The 18,653-nt window shown below is 38.8% G+C and overlaps 3 protein-coding genes across 7 annotated transcripts in view; 2 read left to right on the plus strand and 1 right to left on the minus strand.

Moving 5' to 3' along the window:
• The first annotated feature begins 32 nt into the window (after positions 1-32).
• LOC139791777 (serine-protein kinase ATM-like) lies at positions 33-3,694 on the plus strand. The gene is made up of 4 exons (XM_071734374.1): positions 33-156; positions 1,919-2,019; positions 2,105-2,217; positions 3,472-3,694. The coding sequence occupies exons 2-4, from the start codon at positions 1,948-1,950 to the stop codon at positions 3,692-3,694; spliced, it is 408 nt and encodes a 135-aa protein (XP_071590475.1). The 5' UTR covers positions 33-156; positions 1,919-1,947.
• A 35-nt stretch (positions 3,695-3,729) lies between these two features.
• On the minus strand, positions 3,730-15,329 carry LOC139791778 (protein NPAT-like). Its single transcript, XM_071734375.1, has 11 exons — positions 15,255-15,329; positions 14,649-14,752; positions 13,336-13,688; positions 10,524-10,642; positions 8,896-8,956; positions 7,430-7,502; positions 6,902-6,942; positions 5,636-5,866; positions 5,065-5,149; positions 3,871-4,003; positions 3,730-3,774 (listed from the first exon to the last, which is right to left on the minus strand). The coding sequence occupies exons 1-11, from the start codon at positions 15,327-15,329 to the stop codon at positions 3,730-3,732; spliced, it is 1,320 nt and encodes a 439-aa protein (XP_071590476.1).
• LOC139792096 (serine-protein kinase ATM-like) overlaps positions 13,539-18,653 on the plus strand; it is a 71,134-nt gene continuing 66,019 nt past the window's right edge. For 3 of the 5 annotated variants that reach the window (XR_011724145.1, XM_071734921.1, XM_071734930.1), the window contains exons 1-5: positions 13,544-13,717; positions 15,480-15,580; positions 15,666-15,778; positions 17,033-17,178; positions 17,578-17,742. Coding sequence is in view for 3 of the 5 variants with exons in the window: in XM_071734921.1 (XP_071591022.1) it covers positions 15,509-15,580; positions 15,666-15,778; positions 17,033-17,178; positions 17,578-17,742 (496 nt within the window). In the remaining 2 variants the exon portion in view is untranslated. Of the gene's footprint in view, positions 13,718-15,479; positions 15,581-15,664; positions 15,779-17,032; positions 17,255-17,577; positions 17,743-18,653 lie in introns of those variants that run through there. The other 2 variants (XR_011724146.1, XM_071734937.1) reach the window with 2 other exon arrangements.

Here is an 18,653-nt window from a genome sequence, read left to right on the forward strand (position 1 = left end):
CGCTGCACGTGCGCCCGTCTCCGCTCCGCGGTGCCGGGAGGAGGCGGGGGAAGGAGGGTGGAGAGCGCTCCGTGCCCGCGGGGCGCTGTTCTCCCCCGGGCCGCTGTTCTCCCCGGGCCGGTTCCCGCTGCCCGCCACCCGTCACGCCATTCGGAGGTGGGCCCGCTATTGCCCTCCCCTTCCCACCCGCTCCGCGCGGCGCTGGTGGTGATGCGGCCGCCTTCCGCCCGGGCCCCGAGGGGCTGTTCGGCCTCCCCTTGCCCGAGCTCGAGTGCGGGTGTGAGGGGCAGCCGGGGTGAGGGCCCCGGGCTCGGCCGGGCGGCAGGGGGGTGGCTGCAGGCCCCTGTGGGGGACGGGAGGGCCCTTGAGGTGCCGCTGCCCCGTACCCCTGTTCCCGGGCAGCTCCCCGGATGCTTGGGAAATGCTTCTCCGTAATTTAGCTTTGTGGTGTATGCCTGCCGTGCCCTGTGTAATTTTTAAAGCAGATGGACGTGGTGATGATGTAGTTGGAGAACTGCGTCACTGGCAAGAGAACTAATAGATGGATTCAGGCGTAGGAATTTTTCACTGTTAACTCTGGTGGTTGAAATGCCATGAGGTACAAAACGAGAGGGCTGAGTTCTTCCCCTTTGATACCCTGTCCTTACAACACACAGCCCATGTTGCCATAATGTTCAACCAGTTTTCAGACCATCTGCATATTAAAAGCCATTAATGTTTAAAAAGTTGCATCTTCCTTTCTGTTTTAGCAAAAGCAGCTCGTTAGTGAAAGAAACTGGTTTAAGTGAGTTCAGTCGTACAGTACAGTCAGTGTTTTAATTTTTCCTTTACATACCTACCTGTCAGTCACAGAATCTCTGATCTTGTTTGAAGCCAAAGGAAATAAGTAACACTCTTTAAGATGGAAGTGTTTGAGGCCAGGTTTGATGGAGCTTTGAGCAACTTGATAGAGTGGGTGTCCCTGCCCATGAAGGGGGATTGGAACTAGATGATCTCTAAGGTCCCTTCCAACCCAAACTGTTCTATGATACTTAAAGTTTGACTTGTCCAAATGGATATTTTCACATAAATGCTCAAGATGCAGTACTATGCATCATGAATGCCCATTTTCAATTGCTTGTTGCAGCCTCGGCAGCATATGCGTGGAGTTATTTCTAACTTGTCTCTTTCGGACAGTTTCTCTTGGGTCTCCTTTAAAGGCATAAAAGGAGAATCATGGAAGTTTGTATACAATGTCATTGAGGCCCTCTGCATCAGAATAACTGTATGCAAACAAAAAATGCTAAGCCTAGGCAGTTCCAAATTCTCTTGAAGGAGATAAGGCATAATTTTAAGTGGGCACAGAAGGCAAGTTTCCTCTTATGATTGAAAGAAGTTTCCTCTTATGATTGAAAGAAGTTTCCTCTTATGATTGAAAGAAGTTTCCTCTTATGATTGATGCTTGAGCATCCTTTTGACATGCTGAGTCCTGAGGGATTTGTCAATATTATAATGCATACCTATGAAAATGTAGAATGTGAGAGGAAGAGGGTTTTCAACATGCTACTTTCTCCTAGCACCATCATGTTAAGACTAAGAGCTAGCTACTGAAAGTTAGTGCTATTTGCCTAAATGTAGTCAGCTCTGTGACATTTTGATCTCATTATAATTTCCCTCTGTATTGTCTGACCAGCTCTTCTCTGTTACCACTCACAAAAAGGGAGGAAGTCAGAGTCAAGTCAAAGGGTCTCTGCTGTTCTTCACAGCTGGTGCTGTGGGAATAGGTCATATTCTTGATGTGAGACTTTGCTTCAGTCTTGTGACCGGTAAGACTGACACAGATGTGATTGACCTTGCTAGTGAAGTAATGCTATGGTTGTGCTTGATGCTGTGTGTTAAATAAAATAATTACTGTTTTATACTTTTCTTCTCTTTGCAGGTACAAATACTCTTCTGTTAAACTGAATCATGAGTCTTGCATTACACGAACTTCTCATTTGTTGTCGTCGCCTTGAAAATGAGAAAGCTGGAGAGCGCAGGGTACTGAGTTTTCTTTTGGTGTGTGTCTCTCAATTAGGAGTAAAGGGAATCATTAACAAGTCTTTTTCTTGAAATACGTTTTCAGAAAGAAGTTGAAAATTTCAAGCGACTTCTCTGTGATTCTGAAACAGTTAATCAGCTGGACCGGAATTCTGATTCTAAACAAGGAAAGCAGCTCAACTGGGATGCTGTGTTTAGGTAGTTTCTCTTTTTTCCTTGTGAATGGTTGCAATATTCTTACATGGGACATAATTCTTTGTTTATGGGGCCTATGTAATTCTTATACTTTCGCAGATTGATGTAGACTTCTTGGTGGCTTGCAAACAAGGAATGATGTATGTTAGTCTCCAAAGAAAAAAAAAAATCAAAATATCAAAAAATACAATGCTTATCACATATGGAAAACTTAACTGCTGGGATACATTTCATTAATTGGGTGGTTGTTTTTCCTTGCAAAAGTAATAGTTGATTTTTTTAATTGAAAATTTTATGCTCTGCATCTGATTTCCAATGTATATTCATATGTAGATTACAGGTAGCTCATTAGAATTTTTGTGTTATTGTGTTCATCAAGAATAAAAGGACTGTGGCTTGTGAATTTAAGAAGTTGTGCTGAGGTTTGTAGAGGCCCTTCTGATATAATCTGCTTTATGTGTACTGCAAGATTGAACTGAGCATAAGTGTGACAAGTTCTTGGAGCAGGTGGGAACAGTGTTTTTCGTGTTAAAAGTACACGTGAAATATTCTTCATAGGCTGGTGTCTGGTCAGCTTTCCCTTATGTTTTCAATAGAACATCATTCCAATAGTACTTGTTTCATAGTTGTCCCAAAAAAAGTAACAAGTATTTGATAAATGTTATGTGTTGCTTTTGAGATTGCCAATAATATATAAGAAATGCATAGGAAGAACCCAAAAAGAGAGACTCAAAACTGAATGCAAATAGTAGTTACGAAAATATACATTAATTGCTAGTGATAAAAGCAGTGGAAAGTTTAATCTATTCTTAGATCTTAAATCTAATCTATATGTTATTTTTAAATGGTGGAGAAATAGGATTTGAAGGTTTTCCTCACTAAAACCAAGGAAGTTTTATCATGTTGAAGCATAAATAAAAAGACCTAGCATTACTTTTCTTCCTAGCTAAAAATTGGACATTCAGCATTATGCAGAATTTAAAGGAAAGTTTGGTTCCTATTCAAATTGCTTCTGTATTATCTTTAAAACTTAGAACTTCTTTTATAGAGTATTTTGTCATTCTTTTATAGAGTATTTTGTCATGCTTAGACTGTAATACATTTCAGTTGGTTTTAGTCTTTGATAATGAGAATTGTTAGAAGAACAAGCACTGACATTCTAGGGTAAACTATAATTTACTTATTTAATTTTAATTAAGTCATAAAAGTGCAGATCCTTGATTAATATCTTTTTTTTTTTTTTTTTTTTTTTTGAAGTGTCTTGCAGAAGTATTTCCAGAAAGAAATGAAAAACCTGCAGCTGACAAAACCAAATGCATCTGCTTCAACCCAAACTGCCAGACAGAAAAAGATCCATGAAGTTGGAAGCTTGGTCAAATATTTCATCATTTTGTTTTCCGTCCTCCAAAAACATTCCTGTATTCTGACGAATTATAGGTATTTTAGCAAAGCCCTCAAGGCAAAAAAACAGACTACATAGCCATGCTATCCTCACTAGTTCAGTATGCAGAAGAGCTAGTTCAAATACAAAACAATAAATTTATCTTCTAAACTTAGTTTCTAAAACATTCAAGACAAACAACACACAAAAGCCTAGTTTTCCTTATTCTGATTTTGTTTCTGAAATGTAAATACCTTCCATAAGCATATACTCACTGGGAAGTTACCATCTATGAATTCTTCAAGTGGTTCACTTTCTTTTTCTGTTATTGCTTCATCAGGGTCTTGAGAATTTCTAGTTGCTGAAAGAGGTCCAGAAGCTACAATGTTTTTCCTCTTCTGAGATTCACTGAAATATTCCACAAAATTTATGATACATTTTGTGACAACACAGCATACAACAGTCCTAACAGTCAATAAATCAAGTGTTTTTCTTCCCTCTTAGCAAATGAAAGATTTTAATCAACAGAAATTAATTACATGCTGGAAAGGCAGTAAAAGCCAATACCTGTTTCATTATGTCATGCATATATCATGTCTGACTTCACAGAAGTTACACCTCAGACTGTGTATAAACAGCACAATAACAAATTGAATTCCATGCCCAGTATTCAGTATTTTTCCACCCTCTAGTACACGTCACTTTAACTTGTGCTACAGGCTCTAATTAACTGCCACTCAAGTGGCATCAACACTGAAAATAAAGATCTCTCATGGAGCAGCTATCATCAAGCTACAGTGTAGGCTATTCTGAAACCATCAATCAGCAGTAGCATTAAAATCACTTGTATACTCACACAAAAAAAAATCACACAGGAATAGAGAGGATTTGGCAGAGGTATTAAACAATAAGCAAAACTATCTGCTGGGATTTAGTGAGGGATAAAGACAAAACTGAAGTGCAAAGAGACCACTCAACTCATTGCAAACAAAATGACATTTGTGAACAATGAATAAGAGCAGAATTCGTATAAAAACATTTTTTCACACTGCTTTTAGTGCAAATATAAAATTATTTGCAGACAAAATTTATGGAAGCCAATAGTTTTCCTAAGTTAAGGGCAAAATGGACATTTATATCAGTACTGAGAATTTTCATAATTGATAATGATATTTTGGAAGGTATACTAAATCTCAGGTTCCAAGACTGTTTGCCTAAGTCTAACACTGGAATAACGTGGAGACAAGGCACATGCAATAAAGAAGCTCAAGTAGCTTCCTGTCAGTCTCATGTTAAGTTCTTTGACTTTCTTTTCCTTCACATGCTGGCCACTCACAGTGCATCTTAAATATGAAACACTCCACCACTTAAGAAAATTTTCACTAGAGGTTAGAATACTGCTTAATCTCTAAACTACCATAAAAAATAAAAGAAACAACCAATCCCCATCCCACCTTCCCCTTTTTTACCTTTTCCGTCTTCCTGGGGAAAGTAAATTTGAATGAAGCTTTCGCTCTTGTGATGATGGAACTTGAATGTGTATGAAATCTCCTGCTTTATAGAACAAAAATAAAAGATCATAATACAGTTACTTTTTCCAATGTCGTTGTTAAAGCACTACAGAAGTCTATGTTACTTATTATGTTTCAATCAATTCCTGGGAATTTATATAAAATAATTTGGTATTATCATGAAAATGGGAACCACTCATTTTAAATATAGTCTAAGAAAAACACACACTTGATGTGATCATCTGTGTCTGCTAAAAAGTGGTTTGGGTGAAAGTGAGAACACAGGACAGAATAAGGACATGTAATGCAGTTCCAATCTACAGACTCACATTAGCAAGCAAGCATGCAAGAGCCACTTCTCTTTTGGGCACCCCTTTTATTCAAATCAACTAAACCAGCTTGGAGAGCAAAGTGTGAATTTTCTGAAACTTTTTAGGTAGAAGACAATTAGCTCTGATTTTAGAAAATGTCCACCTATATCCATTTATTTTCCACAGACAAAAAAGGTTTAAAGAAGTGTGCAACTTACTGTTCATCTTGTTTTCTTGGGCTTGTGAGTGGTGCACCAACAGTGTATTCAGTCTTGCCTGTGACACACTTTGATTTATTGTTGGCCTGTGAATAACCTGAGGAGGTACAACAGAAGCAGAATTCTGTGGCCCAGATTGATGGGCAACTGACAACAATCCTGAGTTTGCAGGAGCTGATTGCTGAAGCATTCTTTGTCTTTTCATTTCTACAATTCCACTTCTTGTACGTGCTGGAGATAATAATGAAAAAATGACACTACATGATAAAGGAAAGTAAAAAGGTTGCTGATTTTCCAAGACCTAATTCAGGATGGAACTTCTCTACTAGAACTTTTTTGAGCTTCAGCAACCCATTAACGAAACTCTAAATATAAATAAACCCCACCTTGGCCTTCTGTGTTACACATTCAAGACAGAATAATTCAAGAAGTATAGCAAACTTACATAAGACACTGTAGCCATCCTTGTATCACTGCTTAAATATTTACAGGAATAAATCATAACAAGATGGTGTCTCATTATATAATGTAGGACTTGTGGAATTGACTTCAACTGGTATAGCTCAACCAATCTCAGTTTGCATTTATTTATCAAACTAAATCTGACAAATTTAAACAACAGTACAGCACTTGATCTGGTGAACTCAGGTCCAAGAACAATCACTACCTGAATTCCACATTCTCTTTTCTCACACAGATTACTGAGAATAAAATATTTTTAAGTAAAATAACTTTCTTTTAGAGTTTGTTTGGCAACTTTTGTAATTAAGGAAACAGTCCTAGATAGAACAAGCATCTTTTCATATTTTCCTTAGATATACATTCCTATGCATTAAAAAAATTGTTTCAAGACTATAGTGCATTTTTATATTCCCCTTCTACAGAACTGAAACTGAATTGTAATTACACTGGTTATGTTTTAAGTTCCTCCATGAACAACAAATTAAGTCAACAGCTTCAGGACTGAAGCAGCAGCTTTTAAAACCTTTTAACCTTTTTCAGAGGAGAAGAAAATGGTATACAAAGAATTTAAGTCCTTGAACAAAACTTCAGCTTTTATTTTCCTTTCTTTATCATTACAGTAATCCACAGACTAAAATGAAGACAGAAGACATGCTGAAAAAAACCCACCAAAACTGCAGAAGAGATTCAACATTTTAAGTAAAAGGATGCATTACTAACTGCTGCAACAGTCCCATTTTTTGCCAAAACATGTAATTTGAACACAAAACCTCTTGATCCCATGGAACTGGCTCAGTTACTTACTCCTTTGATTGGCAGAAAATCCTGTGGAATTCTGCATGCTCCTAAAACAAACAAACAAACAAAAGCAGTTGATGTAAATAAAGGGAGCACAACTGAAACCCTCAGGTATACAGAGTGACAGAATCTATCAGGTGGTTAACATCAGTCTGCTCCCAACCACTAGCTTCAACTTACTGATAGTTTTTTTTCCTCTTTTAAATAATGGTCACAGATTCTTCTAATGAAGCTTACTATTATATTTTTGATCAAGTAAGCACAATCATATCAGATTTTAAATGAGTCACAGTAGGTTGTTTTATTATAGGGAGGCCACATACTTACACCAATGCTCTCCTTATCTGCTAGTCCTACTTTAAAATCTTTAAACGTCTACTTAACTATCAACACTCACATGCCTATCTTTTTCACTATCATGTTGCCATCAGAGGCAACAGAGAGCAAAACCATTCTCATATTCTCATAAGGGGAGTTGATCAACACAGGAACTCAGAGCAAAATTTTACTTTCTTGATTTCAGAATTATATTACCTGATCTGAGAAAGCGTATAGTCTAATTTTTTCCACAGAGATGACATCATTGCAGGAACTTCATTTGTTGTTTCTAAAAGAAACCATAAAAAATTAAACAGTTTAGACTCCAAAACCAGACACATGTTGATAAAAAGTTGCAAACAGACACCTAGATTTAGGTTTCCAGTCATCTTCCAGTCATCCAGTTCTCAGTTTTAGAAGCCTCAATGAAACCAAGGCAAAAACATCTCATGATGATAATTCTCAATGAAAACTGGATGTGATGTTGACTCCTGGAAAAACACATGCTAACCTAATATAACTCACTTTTAGAAATGGTATTCATGTTACCAAGTCATTGATGTGTTTTTGAAAACTGTAAGCTGGCAGAGAGGCCTTTGAAAGTAATGATTTACTTAAATATGACACCCAAACAGGTAAAAACACTTGGTATTTTTTGAAGCACAAAACACTAAAGTATAAAAGGAAAGATGTAAGCAGATCCACTTATAAAGTCTTTCAAGGTGTTAAGTACAAAGTATTTTGAAGAAATCATGTTTGTGTCAAGTTACCACTTCTACTAAAACTAGTGTGAAAAGAAAAAACATTCAAAAAATTTCTGAACATGCGATGTCTTAATGTGCAAGTTTTAGAATTTTAAGCACCACTACAATCTGATCATACATGTATAAAAAAAATCCTAAGATTTGGCAATATTAGAAGGTAAATAACTGCTTTTCAAAACAGGAAATGCTCTAATTCTGTCTCTAATATTCATACAAAACATTTAAGTTATTCTGAAATTATCTTAATTAGTTTTATAAACCAGTCAAGAAACATTTCACACAATAGGAGTCTTCCTGGTTATTTAATAGAATCACATAATATTTCAAGTTGGAATGGATTCACAAAGGTAACCGAGCCCAACTCCCTGCTCCTTGTAGGACTACCTAAAACTAAAGTAAACCATCATCCAGATGCTCCTTGAACTGTGACAGACCACACCACCACCACCACTTCCCTGGGGACCCTGCTCCAGCCACTGACCACCCTCTCAGTGAAGAGCCTTTTCCTCATGTCCAGATTGAATTTCCTCTGACACAGGTTTGTTCCATTTTCTTATCACTGGCAACCAGAGATAAGCACCTCCCCTTTCTATTTATTGTATAACCAAAAACCAGTGTAATTTTAAAAGCAAAACCTTTTCCACACTTCATTATATATTTATGCTTTCCTACATTAGAAGTTCTGCTCAAATTTGAAGGTAAAACCTATGCTGGCAAATCCAAACTAAGATAATCAGTTCATTTTGCTCACAAGATGCTGATCTAATTGCCCACTGTTTGCACAGCACAGAAACCTTCAGCTTCTAGCATAGATGGGGGAGAGTTATTAAGTCCATATATAGGTGGAGATATTACATCTTCCTCAAGGAGTCTGCAACACACAAATAATAAAAACAAAATCTCATTCTGTAAGCTTACCTTTTGTTTTCATGGCTACATATTCATTAAGAATAGTTGTCAAGTTTTTTCCACACAGGGACTGGAAAAAAAGAATACTGATCTTAGAAATTTCACTAATAACTTACACCTCATCTGCTGTATCACATTATATTTAAGTAGTTGTTTGGAAGTTTACACCATGCTGACCCTCAATACAAGGAACTGTATTTTATACTGCTGGTGCCAAGGTATCTCAAAGTAGGTAGAGAGTAATCTGTGGAACAAAATGCAATTATGAAGACAAAATCTGAAGGGCTTCGTCTCCTTGCACAACACTGATATACCAGTTACAGATGCAGGAGTTACACTCACCTTTGTTATTACAGAATAAAAACACAAAAATAAGATGATGAACAGCTGTAACCAAGTAACAAGCATCATCCTGGAACACAGCACATGATAAGATGCCAACATGAAGTGAAATTCTGTCTACAGTAGAATTCTTAATAGACACACAGAATTCACTTGCATATCATATTTACTCGTGCTGTTATTAAGCTTAAAACAAAATGAATTAAGATTTTAAGGTTACCAATATAAATTGTTTTACCTTCTTGTCTTGTTTTGTAGGGGAGACTCTACAGGGTATGACAAATACAGCCCTTTATTTTAAGAATTTAGAGATTTTTTTCTTAAACTCTACCACATAATCATTTCTCTATGAAAACCAGGCATAGTATTTTTGTGGAGGAGAGGAAGAAAATTAAAGGTTTTAAGAATCTGGATAATCTATTCATATTTGTTTTTCCTAATTTTTTGCTGGCCATAGCTCGGTTGGTTATCAACATTCTGTCAAAGTTCAGTGGTGTGTTTTGAATAGGTGAGTCAAGACCTCACTCAGATCTCAACAGATTACCACTAATTCTGAACACTGGACAAAACCCCAGATCATGTAATTAATTGATATATTAGAATAATGAAATGGAAAACAGGAAGAAGATTCACAAAGAAACACTAAAGACTGATACACAGCAACGTATAAACCTTGTAATTTGCTTTCTAAATTACAAATCCCATTTTGTATATGTCAGAAATGCAGTGTCTCTCATTACCCAATGCACATATACACACATGTAGCTACACACTACATTTATGCACACCCAAAGATCCACATTTTCCCTGGGACAAAGCATCTGATACTGATCAAAAAGAAAGCTGAACTGAAACACTTTTTGACAAAATTTGGAAACCTTAGATAAAGCTGAGGTTACCTTACCTGAATTTTTAATATGTATTTAACATTACTGTTTACCTTGTCTAGGATAGGAAAGCAATCTCCAATAAATTACAAGAGCAGCCTTGAAATCAATAAAACCCTTGCAACACTCTTCCACAAATCAACCTCAAAGCTATGAAGTAGAATAAATATAACATAGAGAAACCAATGTGCATATTTTGTTTAAATGTTTCTTAGTACAATTAAATGCTTGAAGCCAAGTAACTGTTAATATCACATGACAGAAAAAAAACAGTGAAACAAAATAAAAAAACCTGAGCGGACAGTCTAACTAAACATTTGAGAAATACTTGATGCAATCAGAAATCTCTATTTCCTTTTCTGTGGATGGAAGCCAATTTAACTTTCTGCTTTGCAAAAGCAAACTCACCAGCAAGCAGGCTGGAATAAACCCATCCTCTGTACAGTGCTCTGCATATTCTTTCAAATCTGAGCTTTCCAAAATAAATTCACGGCAGGTAGCTAGAAGTTTTTCCTGTTGTAAATACCCTGAAACAAAACAGAAAATTTTGCTACTTCATTCATTACTTCTGCTCATCAGGTATCGAAGCATTAACACAACTAGCTGAGTACACTGTTGAAATAATCAGGTAAAGATTTGTATGTTAGCCAGGAAAAAATTAGTCATTTTGAAAGAATATTTCTTTAATAATTAAAATCAGGAAGAGCACAAAATATTATTGATATAATTCTGTATTTACAAACTACTGAAGAGTGGAAGTGAGGCAATGTGAATAGCTTAATTGATCTTTAGTACAGACTGTACTGGATAGACAAGAAAATTAAAGTTTGAGGCTCAACAGGCTGACAAACTTACTCTCACATGGGCTGAACAACCCAGTTTGATAATTAAATGGAATTCTCCAATACTTCCTTAATTGCTATGCAACAATAACTCTCCATACATTCTTCTGTTTCAAAACAGGTAAAACCTGTGCAGATGTTATAACAGTGCACATAACATTTATTTTTAAAATTGGCATTGTGGAAAAAATTACTAACAGAAAGAGGGTTCTTCCCCCCACTTACTGTGATTTCCATTTTGAAGGGATGTACTAGCTGCAACTTGTGTCCTGTACACACCCCAAGACTAAGTAGTTACCTTAAGAGGAAATACCCTGAAAAAGTTTGCTTTTCCAGAATTCCATTCCTCAGCAAATAATGTTCTGCTTTAATCAAACTTTTTAAGCCTTGCTTTAGTCTTCAAATATGCTAAACATTAAACCAGGGAAACAGACTGATGCGAACAAAGGATTCTAGAACAAAGAATCACAAAACCCTCACATCTTTCTTGCTTGTGGCAAAACTGAACATGCTGTATTTTAAAACTTCTGGAAGCTGAATGTATATTTTGGGGAACACAAGATACCCCAGTCTTATTCATATCTACTATATACTATCTACTGTTGGCCAGGATGGAAGATGGGCTACAAGGATACATGGAACCTCAGGCTGTGCTGGGATGGCTGTTCCTACAAACTGCTCCTTTAAATAAAAAGCTACGTTTTTTCTTTCTTGAATCTACTGCAGTACTGCAAGGGATAAATGAATGCTTGCATACAGGCACATACACCAAATCCTGGTAAAAATAAGGTACTTCAAAGCTGCAGAATGCCTGAATTAAAATCTTCCGTGCGACTGAACTGCTTGTGTGCACACTGTACAATGACATTACACAATCTTTAACTTAATAAAGTTAAATCTTTAACCAAAATAAAGGCAAAAAACATACAGTACCTTCTGAACTAGGAATGATTCAATATTTTGTTCTTTCTTAAGAAATGTAAAGACAAACCTCTAACTCGCAGTACGCTTTCACTCCTACATTAATTAAAAAAGATAAATTCTATTATGTGTTTTTCTATGGGTAAGCTCATCTTGTTTTAGTTTTGTTTCTTAAACCAATATTCATCAACCTTCACAGCCCCAGAAGGACTTACCTAAAGTAGGGGGAAAAAAATTAAAACCAAACCAAAACAAACAGCAACAACAAAAACTGAAAAAGAGATGCATTGGGAAGCCTGTTTATCCGACCAAATTCAGAGATGCCTCATGGAAGAGTAACTCCTATTAGAAGGCAGAAAGAGTTACTAGGAATATCCGGTTCTACAGCCTTAGGTTGCCCAGAAGTTTTTTAGACGTGATGCATGCACCACACCACAACAGACCCTAGATAGGATGGCTCATGCTTGGCACACATGGTGTTGCCAAGATTGCATACTATGTCCCAAGTCTCTGGTGAGAATGCAAGAGCAGCTTTCTACCAAAAACTTTGTAACTTGACCTTTTTTTTTACAGAAAAGCACAGCAAGACATCTTCCTTGCACGCTTTTAAAACTTCTTTTATAAAGCATGGAGTTTCTAAAAAACCTCTACTAGTTCACCATAATGAAAACATTGCATCCCTTGCTAGTCTTGTTTTTCTAGACAGAAGAAAGAGACATTTCAGGTGGTATTTAAAAATCAATTCTGTTGGTCATAAAAGTGCAGGTCATATTTTTAGTGCCATCTGTTTGCTCTAATCTTTGGCAGCATCCAAATAATGCACAGCATAAAGCCATTTTAAAAATTCACTGCGTGCTACGAGTGCCCTGTGCACACCTGACGCAGCCTCACAGGTGAGAGAAACAAGGAGGGAAAGAAAAACCAGCTAAACCTTAACCCAGCCTCCCCGCTGGCGTTTGCATCACCCTTATATTGCTCCTGTAATCAGGGGTTTTATTAATCCCGTTCACCGGGCGTCTGGTGGATACCACGGGCCGCATTATCTGGGACTTGTGGAGAATCCGAGCTAAAGGCAGGGCCAGGGAGCACAACAGCCCGGCCTGCACGGCCTGGCGGCCTTCCCCGCGCCCGCGGAGACTCCAGAGGCCTCTAAGCCCCTCAAGATCGAGCTGAGGTTGTTTCTCGCTGCAGCCCAGGCCAGCGAGACGCCAGTGCGGAGACCGCCGGGCGGGGGCTACGCCTCGGCGGCAGAGGCAGTGACAACCCCAGCATGCGGGGGAAGGGGCGCGACGCGGTCGAGAGCCAAGGGCGCAGCCGCTTCGTTCTCCCGCCGCGCCGAGGACGCTCCCGGAGGCTGAGGATCTCCGGCAGAGCCCCGCGGCCGTCGCCTCCCCCGCCCGGGAGTCCCCGCCGCGCCTCAGGGGCGAGCAGCAACCCCGCCTTCACGGGTCACTCACCCAGCACTAGCCGGGCCACGTCGGACGGCAGCAGCATGGCCCGAGGCAGCCAGGAGGAAAGAGGGAGGAGGGAGGGAGGCAGCGAAACGCGGCTCCCGACGGCGCAGCCCGACCGCCCCGCCACCGAGGCGAAGGCGCGGAAACTCCGCCAGCCAGCGCCGCGCCCGGCCCCTTCCGCCGGAACCCGCCTGGCCGCGCATCCGCTTCCAGGGCCGCCCGCAGCCGGCGCTGCACGTGCGCCCGTCTCCGCTCCGCGGTGCCGGGAGGAGGCGGGGGAAGGAGGGTGGAGAGCGCTCCGTGCCCGCGGGGCGCTGTTCTCCCCCGGGCCGCTGTTCTCCCCGGGCCGGTTCCCGCTGCCCGCCACCCGTCACGCCATTCGGAGGTGGGCCCGCTATTGCCCTCCCCTTCCCACCCGCTCCGCGCGGCGCTGGTGGTGATGCGGCCGCCTTCCGCCCGGGCCCCGAGGGGCTGTTCGGCCTCCCCTTGCCCGAGCTCGAGTGCGGGTGTGAGGGGCAGCCGGGGTGAGGGCCCCGGGCTCGGCCGGGCGGCAGGGGGGTGGCTGCAGGCCCCTGTGGGGGACGGGAGGGCCCTTGAGGTGCCGCTGCCCCGTACCCCTGTTCCCGGGCAGCTCCCCGGATGCTTGGGAAATGCTTCTCCGTAATTTAGCTTTGTGGTGTATGCCTGCCGTGCCCTGTGTAATTTTTAAAGCAGATGGACGTGGTGATGATGTAGTTGGAGAACTGCGTCACTGGCAAGAGAACTAATAGATGGATTCAGGCGTAGGAATTTTTCACTGTTAACTCTGGTGGTTGAAATGCCATGAGGTACAAAACGAGAGGGCTGAGTTCTTCCCCTTTGATACCCTGTCCTTACAACACACAGCCCATGTTGCCATAATGTTCAACCAGTTTTCAGACCATCTGCATATTAAAAGCCATTAATGTTTAAAAAGTTGCATCTTCCTTTCTGTTTTAGCAAAAGCAGCTCGTTAGTGAAAGAAACTGGTTTAAGTGAGTTCAGTCGTACAGTACAGTCAGTGTTTTAATTTTTCCTTTACATACCTACCTGTCAGTCACAGAATCTCTGATCTTGTTTGAAGCCAAAGGAAATAAGTAACACTCTTTAAGATGGAAGTGTTTGAGGCCAGGTTTGATGGAGCTTTGAGCAACTTGATAGAGTGGGTGTCCCTGCCCATGAAGGGGGATTGGAACTAGATGATCTCTAAGGTCCCTTCCAACCCAAACTGTTCTATGATACTTAAAGTTTGACTTGTCCAAATGGATATTTTCACATAAATGCTCAAGATGCAGTACTATGCATCATGAATGCCCATTTTCAATTGCTTGTTGCAGCCTCGGCAGCATATGCGTGGAGTTATTTCTAACTTGTCTCTTTCGGACAGTTTCTCTTGGGTCTCCTTTAAAGGCATAAAAGGAGAATCATGGAAGTTTGTATACAATGTCATTGAGGCCCTCTGCATCAGAATAACTGTATGCAAACAAAAAATGCTAAGCCTAGGCAGTTCCAAATTCTCTTGAAGGAGATAAGGCATAATTTTAAGTGGGCACAGAAGGCAAGTTTCCTCTTATGATTGAAAGAAGTTTCCTCTTATGATTGAAAGAAGTTTCCTCTTATGATTGAAAGAAGTTTCCTCTTATGATTGATGCTTGAGCATCCTTTTGACATGCTGAGTCCTGAGGGATTTGTCAATATTATAATGCATACCTATGAAAATGTAGAATGTGAGAGGAAGAGGGTTTTCAACATGCTACTTTCTCCTAGCACCATCATGTTAAGACTAAGAGCTAGCTACTGAAAGTTAGTGCTATTTGCCTAAATGTAGTCAGCTCTGTGACATTTTGATCTCATTATAATTTCCCTCTGTATTGTCTGACCAGCTCTTCTCTGTTACCACTCACAAAAAGGGAGGAAGTCAGAGTCAAGTCAAAGGGTCTCTGCTGTTCTTCACAGCTGGTGCTGTGGGAATAGGTCATATTCTTGATGTGAGACTTTGCTTCAGTCTTGTGACCGGTAAGACTGACACAGATGTGATTGACCTTGCTAGTGAAGTAATGCTATGGTTGTGCTTGATGCTGTGTGTTAAATAAAATAATTACTGTTTTATACTTTTCTTCTCTTTGCAGGTACAAATACTCTTCTGTTAAACTGAATCATGAGTCTTGCATTACACGAACTTCTCATTTGTTGTCGTCGCCTTGAAAATGAGAAAGCTGGAGAGCGCAGGGTACTGAGTTTTCTTTTGGTGTGTGTCTCTCAATTAGGAGTAAAGGGAATCATTAACAAGTCTTTTTCTTGAAATACGTTTTCAGAAAGAAGTTGAAAATTTCAAGCGACTTCTCTGTGATTCTGAAACAGTTAATCAGCTGGACCGGAATTCTGATTCTAAACAAGGAAAGCAGCTCAACTGGGATGCTGTGTTTAGGTAGTTTCTCTTTTTTCCTTGTGAATGGTTGCAATATTCTTACATGGGACATAATTCTTTGTTTATGGGGCCTATGTAATTCTTATACTTTCGCAGATTGATGTAGACTTCTTGGTGGCTTGCAAACAAGGAATGATGTATGTTAGTCTCCAAAGAAAAAAAAAAATCAAAATATCAAAAAATACAATGCTTATCACATATGGAAAACTTAACTGCTGGGATACATTTCATTAATTGGGTGGTTGTTTTTCCTTGCAAAAGTAATAGTTGATTTTTTTAATTGAAAATTTTATGCTCTGCATCTGATTTCCAATGTATATTCATATGTAGATTACAGGTAGCTCATTAGAATTTTTGTGTTATTGTGTTCATCAAGAATAAAAGGACTGTGGCTTGTGAATTTAAGAAGTTGTGCTGAGGTTTGTAGAGGCCCTTCTGATATAATCTGCTTTATGTGTACTGCAAGATTGAACTGAGCATAAGTGTGACAAGTTCTTGGAGCAGGTGGGAACAGTGTTTTTCGTGTTAAAAGTACACGTGAAATATTCTTCATAGGCTGGTGTCTGGTCAGCTTTCCCTTATGTTTTCAATAGAACATCATTCCAATAGTACTTGTTTCATAGTTGTCCCAAAAAAAGTAACAAGTATTTGATAAATGTTATGTGTTGCTTTTGAGATTGCCAATAATATATAAGAAATGCATAGGAAGAACCCAAAAAGAGAGACTCAAAACTGAATGCAAATAGTAGTTACGAAAATATACATTAATTGCTAGTGATAAAAGCAGTGGAAAGTTTAATCTATTCTTAGATCTTAAATCTAATCTATATGTTATTTTTAAATGGTGGAGAAATAGGATTTGAAGGTTTTCCTCACTAAAACCAAGGAAGTTTTATCATGTTGAAGCATAAATAAAAAGACCTAGCATTACTTTTCTTCCTAGCTAAAAATTGGACATTCAGCATTATGCAGAATTTAAAGGAAAGTTTGGTTCCTATTCAAATTGCTTCTGTATTATCTTTAAAACTTAGAACTTCTTTTATAGAGTATTTTGTCATTCTTTTATAGAGTATTTTGTCATGCTTAGACTGTAATACATTTCAGTTGGTTTTAGTCTTTGATAATGAGAATTGTTAGAAGAACAAGCACTGACATTCTAGGGTAAACTATAATTTACTTATTTAATTTTAATTAAGTCATAAAAGTGCAGATCCTTGATTAATATCTTTTTTTTTTTTTTTTTTTTTTTTGAAGTGTCTTGCAGAAGTATTTCCAGAAAGAAATGAAAAACCTGCAGCTGACAAAACCAAATGCATCTGCTTCAACCCAAACTGCCAGACAGAAAAAGATCCATGAAGTTGGAAGCTTGGTCAAATATTTCATCAGACATGCTAATAAAAGTAAGTAATATGTATTCAGATAGAATTATTGTTTTGGCTTTGTGCTTTGCCTTCAGCTTTGAATTTTTACTCTGAAGTAAGTTACTAGCATATGGTTCATCTTGCTCACTTCCAGGTGTTTTCCCTTTAAATATCTTCATATGGCTCAGTCCTTCATGCTTCTTCTTAGGCATTGTTGATGTTCATAGTGCCTTTTTCTCCTTAGTCAATGTGTATATAACTGATGTATCTTCTTATAAGTAATTTTTTTTTTTTTAGAAATGGTTGTTTAGGAAGATTTTTCATAGCAGAACTGTTTCTGAATGGAAATTTTTAAAATAAAAATTTACAAGCAACTCATTCCAGATATGTTTGACTCATTGTGGATCAATTTTGCTCTTACGTTTTTATTTCATGCAGGAGGACCCAGACTGAAATGTCAGGAACTTCTGATGTATGTCCTGGAAATCATGAGAGATCCAACAAGTTGTGCTGTTTATGGATCTGATTGCAGTAATTTACTCCTAAAAGATATCCTCTCAGTAAGGAAATACTGGTGTGAAATATCCCAGCAGCAGTGGTCAGGTAACTTTTTAAGCCTTCTTTTCTAGTACAGAAACATTCATGTGCATTTTAATTTGCTGATGCCCTGTTATGTGAGGTACTGCACAAAACATGGAGGCATAATGTCAGCCTTCAGAACTCACAGTTGAAGTAAAAAAGCAGCAAAGATGAGGAATTGAGTTTCTTTGTTCTGTATACTCTTTGTGATTGTTTGCTGAAACATAGGTAAGTACAATTGTAAGATACACAATCAGGTTATGTGTATGTGGTCTCCACAGGGCTTAACATGTGTAACAAATCCATGGAATATGTGTCCTGATAACAGTCATAGTAAAACTCATGTTGGTGTGCAGTTGTTTGCAAGTTATTAGGTATTGGCTGGTACAGCTTTGATGTAGTTAATGTTAATTATATTTTAATATCTTGAGGGTTTTTTTGCTCATGAAGTCCTAAAAACATTGAGTCACAGTTGTTATATGTATGTATTACATTTGGATTTAACTCCAAGACAGTTAACTTCACAGGCATAGGAAATAATGTTTATGTATTTTGAGTCATCTGACATCCTAAGCTCTCAATAATGTAATTGGGTGGAAAAAAAAAAGATGTTTTACAGTCCAGGTTGTTGAAGGTTGCACATGCAATTCTGGAGTAAGTGTAGAAATACTATACTTGTGTAGTATAGTGCTTTGAAGTCTGAGTTTGGACTTTTGAAAAGCATTTTCTTAGGAAATATAGCTTCAAGAGAGTTGCTTAACTGCAAAACAGAAATTAACTTGGAAGAACTCTCAGAAGAGGGTCTGGTGATACTGGTGTGAAAGGGGAGGCAAAAAACCTGCTGAAGGCTGGAAAAGCAAAATGGAACTAATGCAACTAAAATGGAACTGTTCATGGTGGTTGGGTAATTAAAGAGCCTGAGGGTGAGATCTAAG

This window comes from Heliangelus exortis, chromosome 1, assembly GCF_036169615.1.
Source record: "Heliangelus exortis chromosome 1, bHelExo1.hap1, whole genome shotgun sequence".
Taxonomy (NCBI): domain Eukaryota; kingdom Metazoa; phylum Chordata; class Aves; order Apodiformes; family Trochilidae; genus Heliangelus; species Heliangelus exortis.

Excerpts from the sequence above, each read along its gene's own strand:
- LOC139791777 (XM_071734374.1), top strand. The coding sequence starts at position 1,948 with ATGAGTCTTGCATTACACGAACTTCTCATTTGTTGTCGTCGCCTTGAA. Across the intron at positions 2,020-2,104 it reads AGAAAGCTGGAGAGCGCAGG|AAAGAAGTTGAAAATTTCAA; the intron begins GTACTGAGTTTT and ends ATACGTTTTCAG. Across the intron at positions 2,218-3,471 it reads AACTGGGATGCTGTGTTTAG|TGTCTTGCAGAAGTATTTCC; the intron begins GTAGTTTCTCTT and ends TTTTTTTTGAAG.
- LOC139791778 (XM_071734375.1), bottom strand. The coding sequence starts at position 15,329 with ATGACCTATTCCCACAGCACCAGCTGTGAAGAACAGCAGAGACCCTTT. Across the intron at positions 14,753-15,254 it reads CTCTGACTTCCTCCCTTTTT|GAGACCCAAGAGAAACTGTC; the intron begins GTGAGTGGTAAC and ends ATGCCTTTAAAG. Across the intron at positions 8,957-10,523 it reads TTATTCCAGCCTGCTTGCTG|TCCCTGTGTGGAAAAAACTT; the intron begins GTGAGTTTGCTT and ends CTTTTTTTCCAG.